The sequence below is a fragment of the Helianthus annuus genome, chromosome 11 (genome assembly GCF_002127325.2).
Source record: "Helianthus annuus cultivar XRQ/B chromosome 11, HanXRQr2.0-SUNRISE, whole genome shotgun sequence".
Taxonomy (NCBI): Eukaryota; Viridiplantae; Streptophyta; class Magnoliopsida; order Asterales; family Asteraceae; genus Helianthus; species Helianthus annuus.
Genome location: NC_035443.2, coordinates 34,699,668 through 34,727,640, shown reverse-complemented (window position 1 = coordinate 34,727,640; position 27,973 = coordinate 34,699,668). Strand labels below are relative to the sequence as shown.

Below are 27,973 nucleotides of genomic sequence, written 5' to 3'. Positions count from 1 at the left end.
TTACAACTTCGGGGGTGAAATACATGTTACATACTGTTTACAAACGCTTTAAACATGGTTTGATTAGCTAAGGAATTTACTGCTAGATCACGTGAATGGATAGGCTATTATCGTAAGACCATTAATCCTTGTATAAGGACCGAGAGGCATGAGTGATAGATCTATCGGGTGTTGCGAGCCCCACACATGGGCCAGCGTGTGGCTGCATGTGGTGACTATGTCGTTCCGCCGGAAGGACCGGTACGAAATACGCGTTACAGGTTTGAGTGCTTCCTATGTTATTTCACTTATTAATGTATTAGCTACACATTAATTGATCTCTTTTTCCTTATTGCTACATACCAAGAACATACATTTATACAGACACATTCTAACGGCTTATACAGACTCACATACACATGAACTCGCTTAACTTTTGTTGATGTTTTCAAACTACATGTATTTCAGGAAACTAATGGATCTGGCACGGTATGAACGTATTTTCAAGCTGCGTTTGAATAAAGAAGTCATCCAGGGTTTAGAAGGTGTAACCTCTTCCTGGACGGGTTACATATCTCTAAACCTAGTATCGTTTAGAGTCTTTTGCTAAGTTTTTACGAACTTGTTAAATCAAGTCATGGGTTGTAACTTATTTTGGCGATTGTTGTTTTAAGACAAGTATAATATGGTATTTTTCCTAACTTTATTTATGGGTGAATATCTCATGTTTTTATCATATAGCATTGTTATGGTTGTTGCTATGGTATTAAGAAGTCACACCAAATAACCCACGCTTCCACAAAGCCAGGGTGTGATAGGTCGCATTTGCGCAGCTCCTTTAGAGCGTCGACGTGCATCCCTGGCCAGTACTATCCAGCGTTTATAATCTTCGCAACAACCATGCGTGGGCCTGCATGGATGCCGCAGATTCCTTCGTGAATCTCGCTAATCAAGTAATTCGCATCTTGGGGGTCCACGTAGCGCAATAGTGGCCCCAAGAAGGATTTTCGGTACAAGATACCACCATTCATCTCGTAATGCAAGGCTTTGTGCTGAATCTTCCTTGCCTCTGCTTTGTTCTCAGGGAGTATTCCTTCTTGCAAATACTGGATTATAGGGTTCATCCAAGATGGTTGCCCTATCTCTGTCACATTCACTTGACGCAGCAGAACCGACGGGTTTTTTAGTACTTCGATTCTTACACCTTTGGCGAGATGCTGAAAAGAAGTTGACGCGAGCTTGCTCAAGGCATCTGCTGGTTTGTTCTCTGAGCGATTAATATGCACTACCTTGTAGGACTTGAATTGTTGAAGCAACTCTTTTGCTTGATCTAAGTACAAAGCCATAATTTCGCCCTTTGCATCGTATAGTCCGTTGATTTGGCTGGCGATCAAGAGTGAATCAACACGCGCTCGCAGATTTTGAGCTCCCATTTTTATGTCGAGGCGCAAGCAAGCCTGCGTTTGAATAAAGAAGTCATCCAGGGTTTAGAAGGTGTAACCTCTTCCTGGACGGGTTACATATCTCTAAACCTAGTATCGTTTAGAGTCTTTTGCTAAGTTTTTACGAACTTATTAAATCAAGTCATGGGTTGTAACTTATTTTGGCGATTGTTGTTTTAAGACAAGTATAATATGGTATTTTTCCTAACTTTATTTATGGGTGAATATCTCATGTTTTTATCATATAGCATTGTTATGGTTGTTGCTATGGTATTAAGAAGTCACACCAAATAACGCATGCTTCCGCAAAGCCAGGGTGTGACAGCTTGGTATCAGAGCCTCGATTATAGCGAACTAGGATTCTTTCTCGAGTCTAGACTATGATCATCAGGGCTCTCACGAAAACGTTTTCAAACACTTTTACATTGCATAAACTATACGTCCAGATCTAGGGAACAAACCTTTTTAAAACAAAAAGGCACAAATACACATTTCCCAATTTAAATTTATAAGTTCAGTCTGGGAGGCTTGGAAGTTAGTCTAGTGGGACTAGGAGGATCAGTCTGAGAGACGGAGAGAGTAATCTAGTGGGACTAGGAGGATCAGTCTGAGAGACTGAGAGAGTAATCTAGTGGGACTAGGAGGATCACTCTGAGAGACTGAGAGAGTAATCTAGTGGGACTGAGAGGATAGTCTGAGAGACTAGAAGGATTAGTCTGAGAGGTTGGGAGGATAGTCTGAGAGACTGGAAGGATCAGTCTGAGAGGCTGGGAGGATAGTCTAAGAGACTAGAAGGATCAGTCTGAGAGGCTGGGAGGATAGTCTGAGAGACTAGGAGGATCAGTCTGAGAGGCTGGGAGGATAGTCTGGGAGACTAGGAAGTTCAGTCTGGGAGGCTGGGAGGATAGTCTAGTGGGACTAGGATGATTACTTGCTTACATTAATTAAGACTTACCTGCTTACTTGATTTAAGATTGATGTACATACATATGTGGTATTTGTTCGCATATACTAATTGTTAATAACTACTATGGATATACATGCTACGCACCGGCACACATGTCACGAGTTATCAGACATTGATAACCCTACGACCACCGCCACAGATAGTGAGACTACAACGGCACCAGAGACAATTACGTCAGATACTAAGACTGATCCTGATGTGCTAAGGACGAGGACGACTCCCAACAGTCCGTGCTACCAGACTTTGGTGATACTTCATCTTGCTAATGGTTCTCTGACAAGAATCTTTCTGTCACTCTTGTTTCAATCCATGACCACTCCAATCATTGGTCATCCCGATGATGGACACACCATGGTCCTAATCCTCGATGATGCGCCTCCTGCGGACATGACTACTGAAGGTTGGCTACTCGACAACCATTATATGACTACGTTGGCATGCTTATCGATGGTCCACCTGCCGACGCCCATGATGATGGAAAATTAGACGAGAACACTGTTACCAACCTCACTTCTTAAGACCCCTGTTAACAAGCCATCCTCCGATTCTAGTATGCATTCAGACTCCTTTGAGTCTGTGATACCTGCAACTTGACAAACAGCTGGATTGCAGCATTCTGCTACTGACACAAGACGACGATGACATGGCTGCTGCTCTATCACATGCTCGAGACACCACACCGTTACACGACTCAGAGCCTGCTCTTGAGCTAGCTTCTACACCTTATGGGTCAGCTTGATGTTGCGCCTGCTGAACCTACACCTTTACGTGATCACGATCCTATTTCATTTTGGTCTGTCGGACGTTGCACCCCTTATATTTACCTGCATTGGCCAATCTCCTCATTTGTTGAAATGTTTGTTTTTACACCCGCAACCGCCGACGTTGCTCCTTTCCTCTATGGCGACCTACATCCATTGCGCCAGGGTGCCTATAGCTTCCTTTCAGAATATAACCGCACCCCGGGAAGGTACTTCAGGTCAGCACCCGCATAACGATTCATCTGCTGCAACAGCATTTTCCCAACTGCACAGGTCGCACCATTTGCTAAATTCACCTCTACAACGCCGGACGAGCCATCTCGATGATTCCTATTGTACACTGTGCTGAAGTTAGACCCTTACATTATGAAGGCCCCACGCGAGATGAGTTGCTCCTGTAACATCAACTACAGTTTAAGGATAGGAGTCGCAGAATGTTGGAGCTTGAGCTGACGCCACAATTGGCAACTTCAAATGCAAAACATTACATAACCGAAAACATAATTTGAGTGTCTACATCACAAGACAACATATTGTCTGAAAAGTTTATGTAAAACACCATGTCCTCCACCCTGTCTATCACCAGCATGCTTTGATCCACCACATACCTCAAGATTCCTTTTGTGCTCTTGACCTTTGCTATTTCACTGTCCCTAGGATTCTGATGCTCATTTCCTTACTATTGAGCGACAGAGCAGATAATTACTTCAGCGTATACACAAGCTCGAGGAGGGACTCACGCATGTTAACAGTTTACTTTTCTTTCCCCCTCCACCTTAATCACCAGTATAGTTGGTTTCTGGATTATGCGAATGGCATTACGCTTGGGTAAGGACACTAATGATAAGCCGGGATTGCGGAGACTTTTGGGGACCACTTCTGACTACGTAATTTTGATGCACTAATATACTTGTTGGACAAGGGTAGGGTGGCCCTATGTCCCTTCTGTTGTGATACATTTTGTAAGACACAGTGATTGTGGCCGGAGGATAATGAAAGCCCGATCATCTTTAAACACGCGACAATACTTATGACTAATGACTGACGAAAAATATCGTCGCTATGCTCTCACTAGGCACGTTGATGATCAACATATTTGTGCTATAACTATAATACCACATGTTCACTTGCTACGTTCCTATTTGCAAGTTGTGCTATAACTGTGATGATATGTGATTAATTGTTAAACAACTGCGTATTTACGTAAATGTAATATACCTCTGAGGTCTTATTCGTTAAATAGTGACTTGTGTGCTCATGTCCTTACTAAGACCCGACCTAACCGACTTTCTTCGAGGAAGATGTCGACTCGAGGGAACACCGATACTAACAACCCTCTGCCGACGACAGAGGCGGAATTTCAAGAACGCCTCTTACAGTTCATCGCACAGTACGAGGCCCTTCGCTCCGAGCGCAGCGGAGGTACCTCCGGAAATAAACCACCCAACGGTAATGTTTAGTCCTTTAAGACACATTACAAAACGTTTGGACATTTCCACGAGTGCTTTGCTAATACCTTACGCGAATAATGTTGCTTATATCGCAGGCTACACCTACAAGCGGTTCTTGGGCTGCCAGCCCCTACATTTCGACGGCACTGGGGGTGCCATAGCCTTCGTGCGCTGGGTTGAGAAGACAGATTCTGATTTGCGTGCAAGCAAATGCGCCCCAGAGGATCAGGTCACGTACATCTCCGGGCTGTTCCGAGATGGGGCTCTGTCATGGTGGAAACTCCAGGTTCAGACGATGGGCGAGGCTGTGGCGTATGCCTTATCATGGGACGAACTGAAAGAGCTAATGCATAAAAAGTAGTGTTCGAGAACAGAAAGCCAGAAGGTGGAAACTGAGTTCTGGAACTTGAAAATGGAAGGTCCAAAAATAGCTGAGTACGTGGAGAAGTTCCAAGTTCTGTCACGTATTGTTCCATACATGGTAGATCCAGAGTTTAAGAAGATTGAGCGTTTCATTTGGGGATTGGCACCTCAAATTATGAGCATGGTGACGACATCTAAACCTGCAACGATCGCTGAGGCCATCAATATAAGTGTGGCCTTGACTGAAGAGGCAATCAGGATGAACAAATTTTCAACCTCTGAGGAGAAAAAGGAGACTCATGTAGAGTCATCTGGGGATAACAAGAGAAAGTTAGCAAATTTCAAACAGGGTACCCAGACGAGTAGCAACAACAAGGCCAAAAAGAGAAAAGAGTACATGGGTAAACTACCTAAATGCGACAGGTGCCGACGTCATCATACCGGGCGATGTAAAAATGGGAAGTTTGACAACTGTGGCAAAGTGGGACACAACCGGGAAACGTGTTGGCGTGAGACGAAGCGTGGGAAGAAAGGAAAGGGGAAAGATAAGGGATGTTATAACTGCGGGGATATGAGGCACTATAGGAAAGATTACCCAAGGGAGATTAAACAAAATCATAGGAAAGATGTCTAACACCGGAGCTAGGGAAGCACGCTAGGAATCCAAGCATGGATATCGGTACGTCCCATATTACTCAATGCTATGCATTTGCGCTACTTGATACTGCTGTAAATTTTAGCTTCGTATCTCTAAAGTGAGAGTATACTTGGTTTAGTAGCAAGTAAGTTAGATAATCCGCACACGATAGTACTAGCTAACGGGAAGCTAGTGGAAGCCAACGAAGTAGGTGGAATTGGCAAGATAGAACTTGGAAAGCGTAGGTTTACGCTAGATCTACTGCCAATTGAGTTGGGAAGCTGCGACGGGGTAACTGGGATGGGTTAGTTGCCAAGCGATCGAACAAAGATTGATGTTCGCATCCAAATGACGAACGAAGAAATGATCGGAACTCACGAAGCAGGAACACCTCCACAGATCACGAATTGTTTGAAGGCACGAAAGTTGTTGTGGGAAGGATGTGTTGTTCTCCGGCTCATGTCGGGGACAAGGGAGCCGAAGAACTAAAACTCGAAGATACCCCCGTGATCAGAGAATATCCTGAAGTCTTCCTCGAAGACTAGCCAGAATTATCTCCTCAACGACAAGTTGAATTTCGCATCGATTTAATTCCAGACGCAGTGTCTGCTGTTGATGCACTTTAGCGACATACACCATCGGAGATGCAAGGATTGCCAGTGTAACCTCAGTCGTTGCTAGAGAAGGAAGATAACAGACCAAGATTCCCTTTTGGGTAATCCTAATTCTACTCGTCAATAGGGAGGACGATACCTTCCGAACTGACATCAAATTACCAGGAGCGAACGACCTAACCAATTGGGGTGGATAACTCATGCTAAGAAGTAACGAATTATTAACTTACTGTGAGGATTCAACTATTATTTCACAACTGACCGATGATTGAGTGTGATTAGCTGTGACTCCAAGAAGAAAGTATACCAGGGCGAAATTGTGGCACAATGGCTTGATCTTAGACGTAGACAAAACGATGTTTCCTACACAAGGTACAAACCGGATCTACACGGGATACGAAATCCAGAGAATCTAGAAAACTTATATCTAGGACCTTTGGGAACCCAGGACCAAACTAGTGAGGGTTTTACTTAGAAACCATATCTGTCAACTCAATCAAACGTCATCAACTTGACAAACTTGTCACTTCAGTTAACAAAACTGAAAGTACTTAAATTTGCTTCCGTGGAAGTCTTCACTTTTACTTCTAACGAGTAGATATTTGCATCTCTACTCCCCTCAAAGTAGTTGCACCACGCTGATTTCATTCGCTGAGAGCGAACACACGTTTGCTTCGTATACTTGGTTACTTCTCCCTTTTGGTAGAAACACATCGCTTCATCACTTGAAAACTTATGTATAACCCACGCACCTTTTGCTACGCATGCGGTTTCATTTCAAATAAACGCTTCATTAAAGTTCAAATATTACGTTGCTAAATCTAATTACTGGTTTGTGATTCGAGTAACCTACGTTATTGAAATTAATGGCTCTTTGGCTATCAAGTCAACACACTCTCTTGAAACTTCTTTCATTACAAATTACATTCATGGTTTATTTTGTTACCATGCCAATATTTCCTATGTTGATACATATGTTTATTGTCGGGCTACACTGAGGTTAAGTTCGATTTCTTGGACTTACCCACTTCGCATGTCCAGTTTCAGACCTCATATGATGTATTGAGAACATCATATTCGAATATTTTCGCAAAGATCTTTTCATTTCGAGTCATAGTAGATTCGGTTGGCCTATGACTCCACTAAATCATTGATTGATTTCGATACCTTGCAGTGATACTTTCACATAATCGAAGCTTGCACTAATTTGGTTACGCACCTCATACCCGGATTTAATTGTTTATTGACTCGCTCTAAATCCGTTTTGTTTATCCCGATTAATTCGGTCTCAACACAGTCGCGTGTTAAAACAAAGGTACAAAGACTTATTCCATACCGCAATGTACCTCCTAACGATTCTTTTATAATCAATCAAATGCCTTGCGATACTTATTACTTTTCATCTTCGGTCAAAAACAATGGTACTTTGATGTTCCATATTTAATTGCAAGTTCTATGACACCGCGTAAATCCAATCTTCAGATTGTTTCGGTACACTTTCATCTAATCTTAAACACGGTGAACTTGTTCAATCACCACTATTATGGAATTATGCCATTGCGACACCTTGTGGTGTCATTACAAACTTGTAGCTTGTGCTAATCATGGTCAACCGTTTCACGCAAAACTACATCAACTTTTGTTGACTTGTCATTTAAACATTTCTGATGCAACTACGAATCAAGGCAAGGACACACCAGATTCACTTGTATTCACTCGGCGTATTCTCGCCATTCAAAATGTTCAACACATTGAATCTTACCATTTGTCTACTCGGGAGTTGACAGATCATTTTACTATTTCATTGAGTTGTTGATTTTGGATTCATATAGCGGGTGCTATGTTTTGTGAAAACTCGCTTGCATATTGCAATCGACCGTATGAGGATCTTATTAGTCAAACTCCTCTTTTGTGGATCCCCTGCTAGCTGGATTACACTGGGCTATACATCAGGTACGTCTCGTACCCATGACATCAACTACTATGAGCACACACCTTTTAACCCTGGGATTCGGGTTGATATATATTCTTGGACTCACCAAATGTGAGTAAGGTTTGATTCGGATTGAAGATTATCTACCTTGATATTATTCATATACATACACGTGTGACGTAACCATACAGAGTTAAGGTAGTACAAATTACGAGGACGAAATTTTTCTAACGGGGGAAGAATGTGACAACCCTCACCAAAGCAGGTATCCGTACAAGTTAATTAATATTTAACTAATGCTTAATTACTGTTCTTGCTTAAATTGTGGTTAAAACACTACTTGATTTCTGATACATACATGTTCCTGCATCATACTTATTTACTGTCACTCCATTTATTACACACAAAACTATAGTGACAACCTTGATGCACAAAAGCATATAGCACAATGAACGGATAACCAGTAAACATGCTGATATTATCAGCACTAGACAGATACTGTCTCTGAGGCCATTATGAGCCGGGAATAGACTACAACACTGGTAGGGGGTGTAGGGAGGTGAGGATTGTAGAACTGCGTCACTAGGTAATATTTATAGTGACCGGATGTGCCAAAAACATGCTCAAATTACAAAATTATGCACTCTATTACAAAATTCAGCATTTAACTAAACTAGTAAAGTGCAAAAACATGGGAAAATAATACTAGACACTTTCCAAAGTGTCGGGAATTTATTGTGTCACTAAAAATAATATTAAAGACACTTTAAGTGCTTATTTAGCACTTTAACGGATCAGTATCCAACCGAACAACCGGACTTTACTCGGAACATAAAAATAATGTCAATGATATTATTTACACTTTTCTGAACTAGTTAGGGTCCCCGAACACCCTAACACCCGTTATATTACATAACACACTAGTAACTAATTCTAATTCCTAACTAAACTTAACTAGACACTAACTAATCAATTGAAATCTAACCAATATAACCCCCCCCCCCCAACCGATCGGTCCCCCAAGGGGACACACCCTTACAATTCTTGAATATTTTATTTAAAGTTGTCTAATATCTTGACAACATTTTACCTAAGGGTTAATGGGAAAAGGTGGTCCATAAATAAGCTTAAGGGTTAAGCATTTCATTTCCATAAACACTTCAAAGAAATTTCACTCTTTCTCCCTCTCTTTGAAGATCGGCCGCCCCCTCTCCACCACACCACCACCACCTCAAAGTCTTGTTCAACCATTTTCTACATACACAAAGGTGCAAGGAGCTTCATAAACAAGCTTGGTGTGTTCGAAAGCTCAAGGACCTCGCTCGTTTTCTTTTAACCACCACTTTTCTTCACTGTAACTCTCCTAGCCTTGAGCTAGTGGTAAGTCTCTTAGATCCATTCATTTTACATCTTATGGAGGTGGTTAATAGTTAAAGTATGATGAAAATCTATGAACACTAAAAGATCTTACACTTAAATCTCAAACATGAAGCTTTACATAAAGATCACAAGATAAGAGGTGATAATACTTGGTAAATCTGAAATAAATGAACAAAAATCTGCTGTAAATGACTTAGGGTCTGATGTTAATAGTATTATAATGAATGGTAATCGTATGTGTGCGCTTTAGTAACCTTTAACCGTCAAAAAGCATGCTGATTTACACTTTCAGCCGACTTTAACTGGCTGTAAACAGGTCATAACTTAACGAAAAATGTATTTTCTGAAGTCTGGGTTTATGTACTATGAAATATGGTTCTAATGGCACCAGAATCATAATTTTTGGACTTCGTTTACTATTTTTAAAGCGTCGATTTGTAACAGCAGCTAAAGCTGCATTTTTACAGCAGTAAATGAGAGTCATATTTTCAGTCATAACTTGAATTCTTGAAGAGCTAGATCATAAAATTTATACTGCAGATGGTCATTGTTGTCGCCGTGATCCTCCAACTAGAATTTCGTAAATCGGACTCTCGATGAATTTTAAATAAAATATTCCGTGAACTGCAGTCAGAAAACGGTAAATCTGAATGCAGTCCGGAAAATGATTTTCTATAAAATATTGGTGACGATTTGGACCCCGATATTTTTACACAATAATATTTTAATCGTATAAGTTATTTTGTAAAAAATTGGGAATTTATAGAATAAGATAACTATTTTATTAAAATACCCGAAAATAGCCCAGTTTTGTATATTAAAACTGTAACGATATAAGTAGTATTTGGCATGTCTAAATGTCGGGATGGTTGTTTGAGAACGAGCTAACATGATTTTACAAAAGAAAATGATACGCTTATAAGCGTGGACATCTCCAGTTACAGAGGAAACTCTGGCGAAATTTTTCTAGAAATATAACGCTTAGAAATATTTTCGGTGACAAGTGTTATAAATATATTTTTAACTTGTTTTCTAAAATATAAATTTCGTCATGATTTTTGTTACAAAATAACCAAGTGTCGGAGGTGGATTTTTGTAAATGAAACCTGTTAAATATATATTGAGAATATATATTTCATAATAAAACGCTTGTGTGCTTACATGATTATTTTGTGAACTAGAGATATATTATTTTTAGGGTAAAAATAATATTACTTGGAATGTCATGAATATACGACTCCAAAATAAAACCAACGCCCTCACAAATAAATATTTAAGTTACATTGGTGTTGTTTTTACAACGCGAACTCTAAAATGTAACGCGCGTGTTTTCGGAAAATACTCTTAATGGTGTATTTTGAAAAAGTATTATCTTGGGAAATTGTATGGAATAAAATATAATATTTTTGGGAAATATATATATATTTTGGAAATTTTTTGAAGTAAAATATAATATTTTTGGGAAAAATATGTATATTTTGGAGATAGAATATTTTAGATAAGTGGGACTTAAAGTATATTTTCCGAATTATAAAGCATACATGTATAAATACCCCCATCCTTGGGAAGGAAATACGCATATACAATACTTGAGAAGCATAACTCTAAAATAGTTGTCTAACTATTATTCCAGAACTAAATACAACTATTATAACTTGGAATAATATCAGAATCGTAACTCAAAATCATACATACTAAGACAAGGCACTACCCGTTCGTCTAATCGGCATTAGACCATTGTAGGTAGCCGTGTTTGCCGCCGAGATTTGGGTTACGAGTACGAAGACGCAATCTGTGAGTTCATGTCCCCCTTTTCTTTTAACTGTTTTCAGTTTTACAACTTCGGGGGTGAAATACATGTTACATACTGTTTACAAACGCTTTAAACATGGTTTGATTAGCTAAGGAATTTACTGCTAGATCACGTGAATGGATAGGCTATTATCGTAAGACCATTAATCCTTGTATAAGGACCGAGAGGCATGAGTGATAGATCTATCGGGTGTTGCGAGCCCCACACATGGGCCAGCGTGTGGCTGCATGTGGTGACTATGTCGTTCCGCCGGAAGGACCGGTACGAAATACGCGTTACAGGTTTGAGTGCTTCCTATGTTATTTCACTTATTAATGTATTAGCTACACATTAATTGATCTCTTTTTCCTTATTGCTACATACCAAGAACATACATTTATACAGACACATTCTAACGGCTTATACAGACTCACATACACATGAACTCGCTTAACTTTTGTTGATGTTTTCAAACTACATGTATTTCAGGAAACTAATGGATCTGGCACGGTATGAACGTATTTTCAAGCTGCGTTTGAATAAAGAAGTCATCCAGGGTTTAGAAGGTGTAACCTCTTCCTGGACGGGTTACATATCTCTAAACCTAGTATCGTTTAGAGTCTTTTGCTAAGTTTTTACGAACTTGTTAAATCAAGTCATGGGTTGTAACTTATTTTGGCGATTGTTGTTTTAAGACAAGTATAATATGGTATTTTTCCTAACTTTATTTATGGGTGAATATCTCATGTTTTTATCATATAGCATTGTTATGGTTGTTGCTATGGTATTAAGAAGTCACACCAAATAACCCACGCTTCCACAAAGCCAGGGTGTGATAGGTCGCATTTGCGCAGCTCCTTTAGAGCATCGACGTGCATCCCTGGCCAGTAGTATCCAGCGTTTATAATCTTCGCAACAACCATGCGTGGGCCTGCATGGATGCCGCAGATTCCTTCGTGAATCTCGCTAATCAAGTAATTCGCATCTTGGGGGTCCACGTAGCGCAATAGTGGCCCCAAGAAGGATTTTCGGTACAAGATACCACCATTCATCTCGTAATGCAAGGCTTTGTGCTGAATCTTCCTTGCCTCTGCTTTGTTCTCAGGGAGTATTCCTTCTTGCAAATACTGGATTATATGGTTCATCCAAGATGGTTGCCCTATCTCTGTCACATTCACTTGACGCAGCAGAACCGACGGGTTTTTTAGTACTTCGATTCTTACACCTTTGGCGAGATGCTGAAAAGAAGTTGACGTGAGCTTGCTCAAGGCATCTGCTGGTTTGTTCTCTGAGCGATTAATATGCACTACCTTGTAGGACTTGAATTGTTGAAGCAACTCTTTTGCTTGATCTAAGTACAAAGCCATAATTTCGCCCTTTGCATCGTATAGTCCGTTGATTTGGCTGGCGATCAAGAGTGAATCAACACGCGCTCGCAGATTTTGAGCTCCCATTTTTATGGCGAGGCGCAAGCCTGCCAAGAATGCTTCGTATTCCGCCTCGTTGTTGGTATTCTTGAAATCTAACTTGATGGCGTATGTAAATTCATGCTTCTCAGGGCTTACAAGACGCAATCCAGCTCCTGCGCCATCTTCGTTTGAGGCCCCATCAGTATACAGCAACCATAACTCATTGGACGTGTCTTTCACGGGAGTCTCAACAATCTCACAATCCTTGATTTTATCCACTGGGACTTCTGTGACGAAATCCGTTAGAACTTGACCCTTGATGACTGGGCGCGGCCTGTACAAAATGTTGTGGCCCCCAGCTCGATCGCCCATTTACTAACCGCCCAGACGTCTCTGGTTTTTGCAATATTGTGCCGATGTGAAAGTTGGTGAGTACTGTGATCACGTGCCCTGTAAAGTATCTGCGCAGCCTTCTAGAGGCGTGTAGTAGCGCAAGTACCAACTTTTCCATTGTTGAATATCTCGTTTCTGGATCGGTAAGCACCCTACTGACGTAATATATTCGAGTCTGAACTCCATCTCTCTCCACCAACAATACCGACCCAACTGCCTTGTCCGAAGAGGACAAGTACAAGATGAGTGGTTCCTTTTCAAACGGCGCGGTCAGAGTAGGGAGCTTTATCAAACATTCTTTCATCTGCTGAAATGCGGTTTCTGCCTCAGGCGTCCATTTGAATTCTTGCTTTTTTACGCAGTTGCGCAGAGTGCTGATAAAAGGGTATGACTTTGCCGCATGGTTTGATAGAAATCGATTAAGCGCGGCTAGACGGCCAGCCAATCGATGCATTTCTTTGATTGTTCGAGGTGACGGCATTCGCTCTATGGTTTGAACTTTTTCTGGGTTAACTCTAAAGCCGCCATTTGTGACCACGAAGCCCAAGAATTTGCCTTCCTCCATACCAAAGGAACATTTGGTTGGATTCAGTTTCATATTCACGCTTCTCAATGAGTTGAATGTTTTCTCAATATCTTTTAACATTTGGTCCTCCTCGGGACTTTTAATTACTAGATCATCGATGTACACCTCGATATGCTTCCCAATATCTTCAGCAAAGATTTTATCCATCAAACGCTGGTATGTTGCGCTAGCGTTCTTGAGGCCGAAAGGCATCTTTGTGTAGTAGAAAATTCCAAGGCCGGTTCGAAAAGCTGTCTTGTCTTCGTCCTCTAGCTTCATCTGGACTTGGTGATAACCTTTGTAACAGTCCAGAAAACATTTACATCTGTATGGTACGAGAGAGTCTATCTTTTTGTCGATCTCTGGTAATGAATAACAATCTTTCGGGCATGCCTTGTTGAGATCGGTGTAATCGACACACATTCGCCATCCTCCATTTGACTTTTAGACCATGACAGGGTTCGCGACCTAACTCTGGTAACGTACTTCTCTTAAGATTCCTGCTTTTAACAGCTCGCACACTTGCTCATTCATTGCTTTAGTCTTATTCGCCCCTAAGCTGCGCCTTCTTTGCACTTTTGGTTCAACGGAGCGATAAGTGTTCAGACAGTGTTCGGTAACGTCGCGCGGGACACCGGTCATATATGCTGGAGTCCAGGTGAAAATGTCCATATTTCTAAACTAAAGTTGTTTGAGGTGTGTTCTGATGTTTGGTGAGATTGCGTGGCCTATCGTCACCGTTTGCTCTGGGTATTTGCGGTTTAAAACCCACTTTTCTGGTTCAAATGTTGAAACTTTCACCGCTTTGGTTGGGCGCGCATCCTCTGCTGACATTACTTCTTTCTTTGCATATATAATCGCCACACTCGTCTCAGTTGGGAACCCGATGGCTGAGTGGGGTGTGGAGGTTACCATGTTCAGCTCTCCTTAGGTTTCTCTCCCAATCAAAACATCATGCCTTGATTTGACAGGCATCACGATGAAGTTGACAATTGTGGTTCTTGAATGCTTTCCGTCAGACAGCGTAACGGGGAAGCTGATTTGGCCTAGTAGGAAGACCATTTGGTTGCAGAACCCTGACAGAAGGTAGTCGACTGGCTCAAGTCTCGCTTTATCTTCATTGTCAAACTAATTAAAGCATTGCTTATAGATGATATCCGCTTTACTTCCCGGATCGATGAATACGTATTCTGTTTCGTAATGCCCAATAATACCGGTAATGACGACGGGGCGCGTGGCTCGTGGACCCCCACGTACTGCCGGGAAGATGACCTGTTGCTCTTGCCATGCCGGTTCGAAAGGTCGTTTGCCTTTATCTCTTGCGCTATATCTTGGTCCGTTGCCCATGTGTGTTTCCAAGCGTCTAACCTTTTTCTCTATTCCATCATCGTTGCGCTGAATCTGACGTGTCTCTTTGCGCACGTTCTTTACCAGATGGCTTAGCTTTCCACTTTTCAATGCTTTTTCGATTTCTTACCGTAAGCTGATACAGTCATCTGTCAGATGACCTGTATCCTTGTGGAAGTCACAGTACAGGTTGGGGTCCTGCCCCTTCTTGTTCGTCATAGGCCTGGGAGCCTTAAAATCATGGTTCTCCGTCATGAGCACCTCTTTTGGTGTCTTTATGAGCGGAGTCCAGTGTTTTTCTCGATTCTCATTCCTGATTGCCTTCCGATAACCAATGCGATCAATAGTGTCTCGCGCGTCTTGTCTGTATCGAGGTCGTTCGTCATAACCGCTGGAATGGCTGGTTTTCCATCCAGGGTTTTTGCCCTTGTTGCGCCTGTTGTTTTCGCGCGAGCTTCCATTGGAAAATATGTCTTCAGTGTAAGAGTTCTTGTGACCGGCCAATAACTCTTCAGTTTGTGCGACTATCTTCACAGCTTCCATGAGCTTATCCCATTCCTTGGGCATTCCATTTTTTCCCGTGATAGTCCTGATGAGGCTATCACAGCGAATGACTTTCTTTAAGTGAGTGCGCAATAGTTGTTCGCTTACACCACCGATTTCCAAACACTCCTTATTAAAGCGAGTGATGAAATCTTCTAAACCTTCGTTCTCTCTTCGCCAAATGTCCGTTACTTCAGCTGTGTCGCGCTGGTAACGTCTTTGCTGACTGGAGTGGTTTACAAACTGTGTTCTGAAATCAACCCACGACTTGATCTTTCCTGGTGGGAGGCTGTCAAACCAGGCGCGAGCAGCCCCTATGAAAGTTTGGATAAACAAATGGCACCACATAGGCATATTCCATCCTCCCATGCAACCAACGCTTGTAAATACTCTAACGTGATCATCAGGATCAGTCGGCCCATTAAACTTTCCAACTGTTGGAGGCAATTTTTCTCTTGATAGCGGCGCTAGAGCAATCTTTGGGATGAACTTTGAATGTTCTGCAGCTTCAGCTAGCTGATAGGCGAGGCGGAAGTGTCGCTCTGCCTCTTCGTTGTATCCGACGTGCTGCCTTGGCTTGTAATATTCATGGTTCCTCTGTAAGCGATTGAAGACTGAAGACACTACGTCATCTTGACAAGTAGGGTCGTTAGGGTCTGTGTCATCCCATTTATTGTTCAAGTTGTGTGGCCCAAGCCGGGTCTGAACTGGGCCTCTTTAGACATTTGACGGATAGTCATAATAGCTTTTTGTCTCTCCCCGCGTGTCGTGCGTCTCATGCAGGCTTGGCCTTCTCGTGAGGGGAGGTCTGTTACTTCTTCCTTGGAGGTTTTGTTGTGGGGGTATCTGGCGCGCCCCCTGACTCTGACCCTGAGGTGTAACCAAGGAAGGTTCTGCTTGTAAAACTGCTTGCTGTGCGCTCAAAGATTGATACGCAGCATTGATGGTGGCAATTTGCTTGGCGTACCAAGAGGCTGGAGTTTCGCCTTCAGGTAGCCCTAATAGCGCCGAAATGTTCTGAGGTGGAGCCGGATTTGAAGGTCCAGCACCATTGTTTCCTGGGGTTACCGTCTGAGTGATGCGAGTGATGCTCGCTCGGGGTCCCCCAGTGTTGGTTACTTCGATTTCACCGATTTCTTCTACATGTTGGGCTTGGACGTTTTGGTTGTCCTCCCCCAACACTGCATTAGATTTTGTTCCAAAACCAAAATCAGGAACGATTCCTTGACCAGCCATGATCGAAGGAAAAACAACTCAGAAAAAGAAGATGAAAGCGATTTGTAAAAAACCGGTGGGCGCCAATGAAGAAACACGGAACTAATTTTAGAGTTGATTAGTTTGGTTTATGTTTCTACCATAAGGGTTAATCTTCTTATCATTTTCTGAGATTCTTAATGATCCGCTAATCCTGCAAAACAGAACACCGTTAGCTCGTTAAGAGGGGAATATGGGGGTTTCCCTCTTAACCAGACTCCGACGTGAGAATAAGTAACTGTTTTGAGGAGATTAAAGTGTGTAGAGGGTGAGAGTAGAGGGAATAGAATGGTTTAACCTGTGAATGAAGGGTCCTATTTATAGCCGGAGAGGTGTAAGAGGAGATGGGCTGATGGGCTTTGGGTCGTAAGGCGACAACTTAGAGGATATGCTCTTTGTCTCACTGGCGTCGACCGTTAGTGGCTTCTAGAAGTTCTCCGATGCTGGCGCACCATGAGTGGAGCCACGTGTCACTGTTGTCGGCCTTGTTGTCCCTCTGCCATCAGCAGGTAAGTGGAGATCGTGGGGCAGGTGTCTCTGCCCTGTGATTGGTGCCACGTAGGCGTCCTTGTGTACTCTCTGTCTCCTGCACGTCAGACGATCATGTAGCACGATTGAGCAGAGTCTGGAGGACGCGGATTGGCCCCTTTCTTCTGCCACTTGTACCTTTATGTCTTCTGAAGTGGCCTTGCGCCATAGTCCTGCGTGACCCTTGTTGAACACGTAACCAGCCCGCGCAGGGTATGGGTGGTTCAAGGCTCTAATTCAGAATGCTAAGTGTTGAAGTCGGTGTTCTTTCATGTTTCGACGTCGCGCGAGGTCAGTCTTTGGTGAAGGAATCCACGCGAGTCTGAAATTGAACTGCTTGTTAAATTAGGAGTATGGTTCCGCGCGCGACTTGGTAGACGGTTTGCGCGGCTTTTTAGGACCATACCCCTTCAGTGATTTACGGTTACAACTGATTACGACCAACCATTGTCGCTATCTGTCTAGTAGGAGGATGTAACTGTTTTGAACTGGTCTTTGGTTATTCATCATGAACCTTTGGGCATGTTAAATCAGTTCTATTTATCGTGTTTGTTTTATTATATTGCTCTTTAGTTACATTCAATCACAATATAAGAATATATATTTATTTTTGTGTAGATTACATAAACAATCCCGTGTTAACCATATAGTTATATAACTAGCCCTTTAGATGTAAAAGACATAAATGTTCTTGAACCAACTAAAAAAATTAACATATATTAATTTTAGTACCTTAGATTGTTACAAAATTAAAAACTGATACCTTAGAGTGAGACTTTAAACCATTTATACCTTACATTGTTACTTTATATAAGCTGCAAAGGCTAACCATGTAATTAACTCTAAGATTAATAGATAAAAAAAAAGTCTGGATTGAATTGAGATATGAGATTAATAGATAAAAAAAGAAGTTTGGATTGAATTGGGAGATTGAGTAAAAATTAAAAAAATACATGTATACAATATTATTTTAATATAATAAAGCATAAAATAAAAATTAAATTGGAAAGATTGTAACTGAAAACATAACTGGGGCTAGACTAATATTGATGACTCGGGTTCGCAAGCAAATATGAATTGATCGATGAAAATACCGGATATTATTTGTCCTTCGGTGCGAATTGCAAGAAAATAAAAAAATTATGCGGTGAACGTGGATCGAACACGTGACCTTCAGATCTTCAGTCTGACGCTCTCCCAACTGAGCTATCCCCGCAACTGTACAATCTATTTACTCAATATAACAATACTAAATTTATTCAGCTATTACATACCCACACAAGTAGATTTATTATAATTTGTAGATTTATTAACTCATTCACATTGTTCGGGTCATTACGTTAAAGCCATTAGATTATGTTTATTTTGTAAACTTTTAGTTAATCTGAAGTGAGCTGACGACGCAAAGAAAAAACCGTTTAGAAACAGTTCGAAGGTGAACGACATTTGACAGATACAAAGATGGTTCTGAACTCGGAACCTATAGAACAGCTTCTGTCACCATAGAATCGGATTACTTTTATTTACATACCCAAGTAACTTGCTCTATTCTTTGCGGTTATTAAACATAATAGATTAAGATATATGCTTGCAGGCACATCAAGAAGATAAATATAGTGTTGTCAAGCACAAACTTTGAAACTTTAAATTCCCAAAAATGACTGTTTTTCAACAAACTAGAAGGAAAACAATCACATCAACCAGCAGGTTTATATACCAATAATATATGCAACAGAATCACTTTGAATAACCAAAATCCCCTGTAAAAACCGTCAAATCAAATCCAAACCGAAAAGAGTACTCTGTTAAAGCAGTTCTTCAAGTTCATGACGTTCTCAAGTACCAACATTTGGGGATGGGGTTGCTATGGGTTGACCATAAGAATATCTCCACTGTCCACACGCTCCACATTTCTCCATCTTCACATCGTTTTCAAGCGTACAAAATTTACACGACCATGCCTTATACTTGTCTTCCTTTTCTTTCGGTTTGTGGGTCCCACAGAGCTCGCAGATTGGAGCTAAAGGCTGACATAATCAAATCATCTTAATTAAAATATATACAACTTTCTTGCCTGATTTAACCCAATAACTTATTAAACTATAATAATTTACACTTCACAGTATTGCATACTTACCGGATTCAACAACGTGCACATCATACACTCCCACCCATTCAACTCAACGTTGCATCCTGTTTTTTGATCACTTGAAGATCCACTAGTGGAAGCATCACTTGTTAAATCAATAAAACTTCCCGTTTGGCGACTTTTTTTGTTAGCTGACGTGTCATTAGCAACTGCTGAATTGGATACCGATGCAACATCTGTCAAGTCAACAATATGCGACTCTAAATGAGCATTATCTGATCGATGAACCCTTTTCTGAGCTTTTGCATTCATAACCAAAGTTTTTATATCTTGAACCGTTTTATCCTGTGGGCCACCACCGCTACCACCATTGCCTGTTTCATCTTCGTCTACTATCTCTTCTAGACCACACCATATGTCATCTCGAAACCTCCTTTCGGCAGCCATTGCTGCTGCTTGTACAGGAGTTAGGGCAGACATAATAGACTTATCGCCACCAAGCCGATTAGGTCCCGGTGGTAAAAGAGATCCCTGGCGAGCCCTATTTTGTGCAGCTGCAAGTGCAGTCTGGCGGAGAGACGAAAGAGGAGGTTGACGAGAACTGCCACCTAAGCGTCTACCTGGAAGATCAAACCCGTCACCTGACCCGGAAATCCCTTTGCTCATCAACTCCTCACATTCCTACATCCCAAGAACACAAAGGGAAACAGAAACATGATTAAGATACATCAATGAAACCAAATTCAGCATCATCACTTCATAAGATGACAAAAAGATCATAACTTTAGTTAAAGCTACAGAACAACTAAACAAACACCAATGACATACACATACCATTCAAACACCACTGACATATCATGCGAGCTATATGGTCCGTTTGGGCTGTAGTATAACATTGGAGAAAACACCAATGACATACCATTCAAACACTACTGACATACTATTCCACTGACGTGTCATACAAGAGTCCATATGGGCCGTATGAGTTGGAAAAATATGGTCATATGGGTGGTATGATGGTATACGACAGCTAAATCATGAGGCCCGTGTGATGTTTTGACCGGCAAAGAAATGACAGACCCATATGACCATTTTTGCCCTGTCATGCGGCCTGTATGGCGTATAGCAACACCCTAAAACTAACATGTAAAGGGAACTAAAAACATCATCAAAGTGGAAACTTATGTTTAATACCTTCCTGAGATCATCCCAGAGCTTGTAAAAACTAACATTATGAGGACCAATAGCATTATGACACAACTCATGCAACATTGTATCAAGAACTTCATCAAAAGGGTAAAAATCCCAATCCGTATTCGGTCTCCGAAGCCTCAACTTCACATGAAGACCATGTCCCACATTCAAACCCAAAAGACGAGGGTTTTTCGGACTGCAAAAACATACATCAAAACCCATATCTGTGAAATGCAAAAGAAAATTAGGGTTTTAGAGTGTTGTTGTACCACATTTCGGATAGAACTTTGACCCTCCATTTATGCTTGCGCATGATGGGTTGGACCTGTTTGGCGATTTTCTCAAGGAATTTCCTGGCTTCATCTCCTCCAACTTTCTTCTTCAATGTTCTGATTTCCCAGACCTTGTGAAGATCGCCAACGTTCATCTTCGATCAAACCCTAAATCCCAAATCTTTTACGAATGAAGTTGAGAATCGAAAACGAATTCAAATAATGGGGTTAACTTGGCGGGATTTCGAAATTCAACCCCACCAAGAAATTCCCGATATCAATAAGTTATTGACAACATTGGCCATTGCGTCTTGTCATCTCCCCCTTCCAAGTTCGAAGTTGCAAAGAAAAAAAAGGCAGTATGTTACAGATATAGTCCCTTAACTATTAATCAACTTATAATTTCAGTCAATAACTTTGTTGCATCATATTTGAGGAATTTCATACCATTAACGAAGATGTTCTTGGTTTTTTTAGGAATCTATTATCTCTCCACCATCCTTTTTGTCATATCAGTTGTTTTATCTTGTACAAAGACTATGTAGGGGGTGTTTGGGGTTCCTTTTAATTTATATCTTATTAACTTTTTATAAATCAGAAGTCAGAAATTCTAACTTATAATTTTCTCCTTTTCAAGCTATAAAACTCCTTCTCAACCTTATCAAAACACTACCAAAATGACTTGTTAACTTTTTATAAGTCAATAAGTTAAAAGTAACTCCAAAATAAGCTAACCCAAACACCCACATAGATCAGATACCCCAAGGTATTGTCCTAATAGTTATTGTCAAACCCAGGAAATTTTTCATAGAATGTGGAAATTTATAGGGGTCATTTGACTATCATTATATAAAAAAAAAATTCTGGTTCAGTTCGGGTCAGACCAAATAGGGTCATATAAAAAGAAAGTAATCAAAATAAATTTTGTGTAATCAATAAAAGTATGTCAAAAGTCATTAAAAACACAATGAAAATTTAAAATCTAAAAAATCTAAATTCACTCTTTACGAGTATTCATTTTCGGAAATCTGGCCATTACGTCATCTAGCTTGACATTTCTAAGCATGTCTATTTCAATATAACAAATATAACTATTGCTTAAATTCTCAACACCAATCCAATTACGCAAATCAGACTTCACAAACTTCATTGCAAAAAACATCTTTCAACAATTGTGGTTGGGACGATAAATTCTAACAAATTTACCATGATTCTCACATAACCATACAAACAATTGTAAAGAATATGAATAAACGCAAAAAAAAGGAATTGTTGTGTGACACAAACGCAAGAAAAATCTAAGTAATTCAGATTATCCAAAATCTATGCGAGATGGATTCAAGTGATGTGATACGATGGTGATGCAATTTAATCAATTGGAAGATCTATGTGGAGCGATGCATACTGGGGAAATTCAAAAAGATAGTATGACACACGTGGAAGAAGGTGGTCAACAAGTTGAAGATGAAGACTTAAACTCAGGTAAAAAAGATTAGGGGGTGATTAGGAATCGACACCACCAAGGGTTCACACTATGGTTCATGGCATCGATCATTTATGTGTCGATATGTATATATACAGGGTTCAAGTCAGAAGTCTACAAAAACATACAATTTTCATGTGTAATTGAAGTTGTGTTAATTTGATTGGTGATTCTACACACGATTCTAGGCAAAAGAGAAAAAGATAGAGGGAGTGTTTGGGATTCCTTTTAAAAGTGACTTTTGGAGCTAAGAAGGACTTTTGAGAAGGAAAGGAATCCCAAACACCATTTGAGAAGGACTTTTGTGAAGGAAAGGAATCCCAAACACCATCTGAGAAGGACTTTTGAAGTAAAAGGAATCCCAAACACCATAAAAAAAGACTTTTAGAGTAGATTATGTCTTCAAAAAGGAGATTTTGAGAAGTCAGGATTTCTTACTTATTGAATTTGAGAAAGACTTTTGAGAAGGAGAAATTGAAAAGGAATCCCAAACACCCTCAGAATTTTAAAATTTTAAGCAATATTCAATGGAGTCATGATGAGATCATGGAGGAAATCAAATTGAACACTTATTTTTGGATTGCAAATAGAGTTAGACTCAAATTGTTAGATTGGAAGAAGTGATGCAATTTTGATGTTTGTTCTTAGTCTTCTATATATATTTCTAGCTCCTGGCTAGTCTTGTTATTTTTATATAATATATATCGTTTGATTTCATTACAAAAAGTTTACATAGTAATTTAATGAGTAAAATGCACGTATAGTCCCTGTGGTTTGGTGAAATTTCACCTTTAATCTCCAACTTTTCAAAATTACACTCTTAGTCCTTGTGGTTTGACAAGTTGTTACTCGGATAGTCCTTAAAGCGGATGGAGGTTAGTTTTTTTGGTTAAGTGGGTGTGAAATGACAAGGACTATCTGAGTAACAACTTGTCAAACCACAAGGACTATCCGAGTAACAACTTGTCAAACCACAGGGACTACCCGAGTACCCTTCATCCGCCTTAGGGACTATCCGAGTAACAACTTGTCAAACCACAGGAACTAAGATTGTAATTCTGAAAAGTTAGGGACTAAAGGTGAAATTTCACCAAACCACATGAACTATCCGTGCATTTTACTCTAATTTAATATAGTCTTGTACCACAAAGTTGGTGCGAAAGCCCAACCAGTTGGTCTACTAGCCGTTCAAATAAAAAAATAGTAATTTAATAGACTATTTGCTTTTTTTAAACCTTTTACTTGTATTTTTTTTTATATATAAGTTGTATAGTTTTTGTCTGCTCTTTGTATTCTTGTGATATTTTAATTCATTTGCCTGTAATTCCAAAATATCCATCTCCCTCTATCCATCTGTAAACATCCATTTTAAAACCTATAAAAATAAAACCTTAAACTTAAAACTCACACTGGTCACATGTTGGCGTAAAGATTCTTCTAAGGCTCTTAACATGTATATTTTTTAGTTAAATAATAATATTAGTAATATAGTAGTAATTTAAAATAAATTCCTCTTAAAGAGTCGTTTGATCAAGAAAATACCTTTTTGTATTAAGAGCATCAGCAATGGATCAAACTCACGAATTGTTACACATCGAGTTTTTTTTTTTGGGGTCGATAGACCCATTGCAAATTATAAGTTTTTTTTTTTCAAATAATAATCCATGTTTAGGAAAAGAAAAAAAATATATTAGTGGTTATGTTTGCCGGCTTGTTCAACTTTTGTTATTAACAAAAAGGGTAAACTGCCAAAATAGTCCTTAAGTTAAGTTTGGTTACTTTTGTCACTTTAGTCCAATACTTAAACTTTTTGAATCTGGGTCCCTGTGGTTTCAATTTTGTTGTCATTTTCATCCAAAAGCAAAATCTGGTCAGATTTTTCAGTTAACATCCAGATTTTTCAATCACCAAAACATGTTGAAAATGATCAAAACCTTTGCCAGTGACCAACACCATATTGAGAATGATCAAAACATGTTCAAAAAAAGTTGAATGTTAACTGAAAATCTGACCAGATTTTGCTTTTGAATGAACATGGCAGCAAAATTGAAACCATAGGGACCCATATTCAAAAGGTTTGAGTTTTGGATTAAAGTGGCAAAAGTGACCAAACCTTAGGGATCATTTTGGCAGTTTACACTAACAAAAAACAACAAATATATGTTTTTATAGATCTTGTCAAAACTAACAACCAATATATGTTTTTATAGATCTTGTCAAAACTATGCTTCTTTACAATAGACCTGTATTCTTAAACTTGTCCACCCTTATGTCCAAAAAAAAAACACAAACAAACAAAACACCAAGGCTCAAATCATGTATCCCAGATCATAACAACAGCAATCACACCAAGCCCCAAAGTTACAGCTAAGAACTTATAATGTGGAGTGTCTACAGCCGCAGGCTTTTGCGCCTGATAACCTCGTAACAAATGATTAATCGACACGTATATAAACACACCACACGCTATCCCCATTGATATTGCAAATATCCAGTCTGCAACCCGGCCTTGAGTAGTTGCATCGATTACTATTCCGATTGCCACCCCAACGGGACTTGAAATCCCGAATGCAAAAGCGTAAGATGCACATGACAACAAAGGCCGGTCTGGAATCATTCTTAGAAGGGCAATGCCCATTGCAATGGCTGCAAAGATCTTGTGAAGTGATATGGTCCATAAGGCTTTCCAAGCATCAGCTTTAGAATCCGCGATTCCGATTGCTATTCCTTCAAACACCGAATGGAAACATAATGCTACTATTAGCAAAACGCTGTCTCCTAGTGAAGATACTGATGATATTCCGATTTTTGGATGGGTAATTCCGTCTTTTCCATTCCTGGTTTCCCCTGTCATCAACAACCCATGTATTGTTCACATATGTTTTTTTTAACGGCCAACAAATCAATCCCGAGCACTCTCGGAGCATCCACTAGACAAACGGAGTACTCTGAGAGTAACCCTAGTCAGTGGCGGAGCTTGACCAAAAATTTCAAGGGGGCGTAAAGTGATAGGACCTAATATTTTTTTTCCTATCGTTATGTTTCGGGTCGGGTCTGCTATCGATTCGGGTCAGGTCAAATAATAATAGTTCCAAATAAAACAAAAAAATTTCATTCATTCAAAGGATCCGTTCTAACACATAAAAACTTGTGATTAAGTTTATCGTGTGGTGGGTAATCTAGGGTTAAACAAATAAGAGTTAAAATATATTTACAAAACTTCCCATCACTTATATACAAAGTGGTAATAAACTTTATTTTAATTTATATATTGTATAAATATTTAGGATATATAAAGTGGTAATAAACTTTACTTTAATTTATATATTGTATACATAATTAGGAAAAATAATTGGTGAGAGGCGATCTTATATAATTTTTAAAATTTCCGGACAAAAAATTGGAACCTATACACTTCTACCCGAAATATTAGGGTGGGCGGGTGCACCCCCGGGCACCAAGTAACCTCCGCCACTGACCCTAGTCGCCCACCACCAATTTCAGGGAAAACCCGGTAACCCACCCGCCCGTAGGCACGATGGTGAAATTACCGATAAAACCCGTTTAACTCAAAGATCAAACCCAGGTTTCCTTAGGTCTCCTATCACCGCCCACCAATGTCTCACTCCTTTTTGCATCAAATATGTTGTTTCTTGAAAAACAAGAATCATTGCTTAGAAAGCAAGATATTTTAGCAACTAATGTTGATATATGGTTAGTGGTGGACCCAAAGAATTTCCTCATTTGATCCTTTTTTTTTTTCAGTGCGTGGATGTCTTTTAAATCAAGATTCATGTTTGCAGATCGGATAATATAAATATAATAATGATTACTTATTATTGCAACTTGTAAAACAAATAGCTACAAAATAATTTTTTGAGGTGATAACGCAATAGAAACAATTATTTAACTATTTAGTCGAATTTGGTACTTATTTTTAGGGATGTTGATGATCCGGTTCATTAGTTTTTACGAAACTTCGGGTTTAACTGCTAACTACGGTTTTGAACAGAGACAAACAAAACCAGCCAGATTAGTTGGGTAGGAAATCACAATCAAGGGAGACAAGCATAATTTTGTATTAAACTACAAAAAATGATTAAAATCGTTTATAAATTCAACATATGTATATATATACATACAACTTTGTATTCCTAAATGATTAAAAAAATCAATTATAAATGTTAACCCGTCGGTTTGAAGTTTCAAACCGTAAACTGAACATACACCATTAAAACCGAACCGGTGAACTAGGTATATATTTCAAACTGATCAAATCAGTTGACTTTCTTCGGTCTAGTCGGTTACAACTTACAACCGTTTATAAACACTCCTAATACTAACTGTTAAAATTAAAAAAAAACTCCTACCAACTAATCAACTATAAGTTATAACTAAATATAACTAATTGATCAGTAAAACACAAAAAAAAATATCTTAAACATTCTTATAAATTAACCAATTCAATTATCAAAAAATTCAAAAAGTGAAAAAACAAACCTTGATCTTCAACATCGTCACCACTCTGTTTCCCATAAACATAAGAAATGACATTATCAGCAAACATAGTAAGCAAATAACCACCACAAGCCAACATAAACGCAAAAGGGTATTCAACACTTGTCAAATCTTCAAACGTTTCATTGGCATCACTAAGAAAATGCATCATCGCCGTTCCAAGAAACACGCCGCCGGCGAACTGTGTGCCCAACACCAACAACCCCTCGTTCCATTTCAAGAAGTACGGAGACACACCGCCTATGAAAGTGGCAAAAAATATTATTATTAAACACCAAATCTTTACGAGGATTAAAGATCTTGACCGGAGGTCGGGTTTTGGGGTGTCGGCGGCGGCATCAGCGTCGTCGTCGTTGTCGTCTCCGCCGTGAGCGGCGGCGGAGAGGATGAGTACGAGGAGGAGAGAGGTGAAGAAGAGGTTGCGAAACATGTTGGATTTGAGTGAAACGGAGGAATCAGACAAGATTTTATTGGTTTATATAGTGAATATGGGTTTGATGTACAGCCGGACGATGGGGGCAATATTGGAATGTAAATGTGTAGTACAATTGTTACATATTTGTCCAGATCTGTTTGTTCTGAGTTTTTCTTCAGCTTCCAAGTCAATGTGAAAATGTACACATCTTAGTTTCGAATCAATAATCAATCACTAAGGTGGTGTTTGTTTTTTCAGATGCAAAAGGTTTGCAGTCTGCGGACCATATCTACAGGCGTCTGCAGGAGAAGAGGTGGACCAAAGGTTTGCAGTTGCAAGGAGAAGAGGGTTTGTTTTTTTAGTTCTACAAAAACTTCACAACACACCACACACAGACACACCTCTCTCTCTCTGTGCCTTCATCTACCACCACCACAACCATCTGCCACCACCTCCTCCACCGTCCACCTGCCACCACCGCAACCAACAACCACCATCCTCACGTTTCCAAGTCTGGTAGACCACAGAGCATCTTCTCCGGTCGATGTGTCTCCTCGGTGGACCCCCCCCCTCTCGTTTTCCGATGACGGTGGTGGTGCTGAGTCTTCTCCGACGAGATGACGATGGTGTTGATGGATGACGAA

The 27,973-nt window shown here is 40.0% G+C and overlaps 3 protein-coding genes and 1 non-coding gene across 4 annotated transcripts; all 4 read right to left on the bottom strand.

Moving 5' to 3' along the window:
• Positions 1-848: 848 nt before the first annotated feature.
• Positions 849-13,965, bottom strand: LOC110888050. The gene is made up of 3 exons (XM_022135595.1): positions 13,109-13,965; positions 12,141-13,062; positions 849-1,436 (listed from the first exon to the last, which is right to left on the bottom strand). The coding sequence occupies exons 1-3, from the start codon at positions 13,963-13,965 to the stop codon at positions 849-851; spliced, it is 2,367 nt and encodes a 788-aa protein (XP_021991287.1).
• A 4,536-nt stretch (positions 13,966-18,501) lies between these two features.
• TRNAF-GAA lies at positions 18,502-18,574 on the bottom strand. The gene has a single exon. It is a non-coding gene; the product is annotated as a tRNA-Phe (tRNA).
• A 398-nt stretch (positions 18,575-18,972) lies between these two features.
• On the bottom strand, positions 18,973-21,345 carry LOC110889999 (DNA-dependent metalloprotease WSS1). Its single transcript, XM_022137572.2, has 4 exons — positions 20,911-21,345; positions 20,642-20,837; positions 19,496-20,128; positions 18,973-19,385 (listed from the first exon to the last, which is right to left on the bottom strand). Exons 1-4 carry the CDS (start codon positions 21,066-21,068, stop codon positions 19,194-19,196), a joined length of 1,179 nt encoding a protein of 392 aa, XP_021993264.1. The 5' UTR covers positions 21,069-21,345; the 3' UTR covers positions 18,973-19,193.
• Positions 21,346-24,577: 3,232 nt separating this feature from the next.
• LOC110889998 (zinc transporter 11) lies at positions 24,578-27,479 on the bottom strand. The gene is made up of 2 exons (XM_022137571.2): positions 26,897-27,479; positions 24,578-25,243 (listed from the first exon to the last, which is right to left on the bottom strand). The coding sequence occupies exons 1-2, from the start codon at positions 27,342-27,344 to the stop codon at positions 24,711-24,713; spliced, it is 981 nt and encodes a 326-aa protein (XP_021993263.1). The 5' UTR covers positions 27,345-27,479; the 3' UTR covers positions 24,578-24,710.
• Between the last annotated feature and the right edge of the window lie 494 nt (positions 27,480-27,973).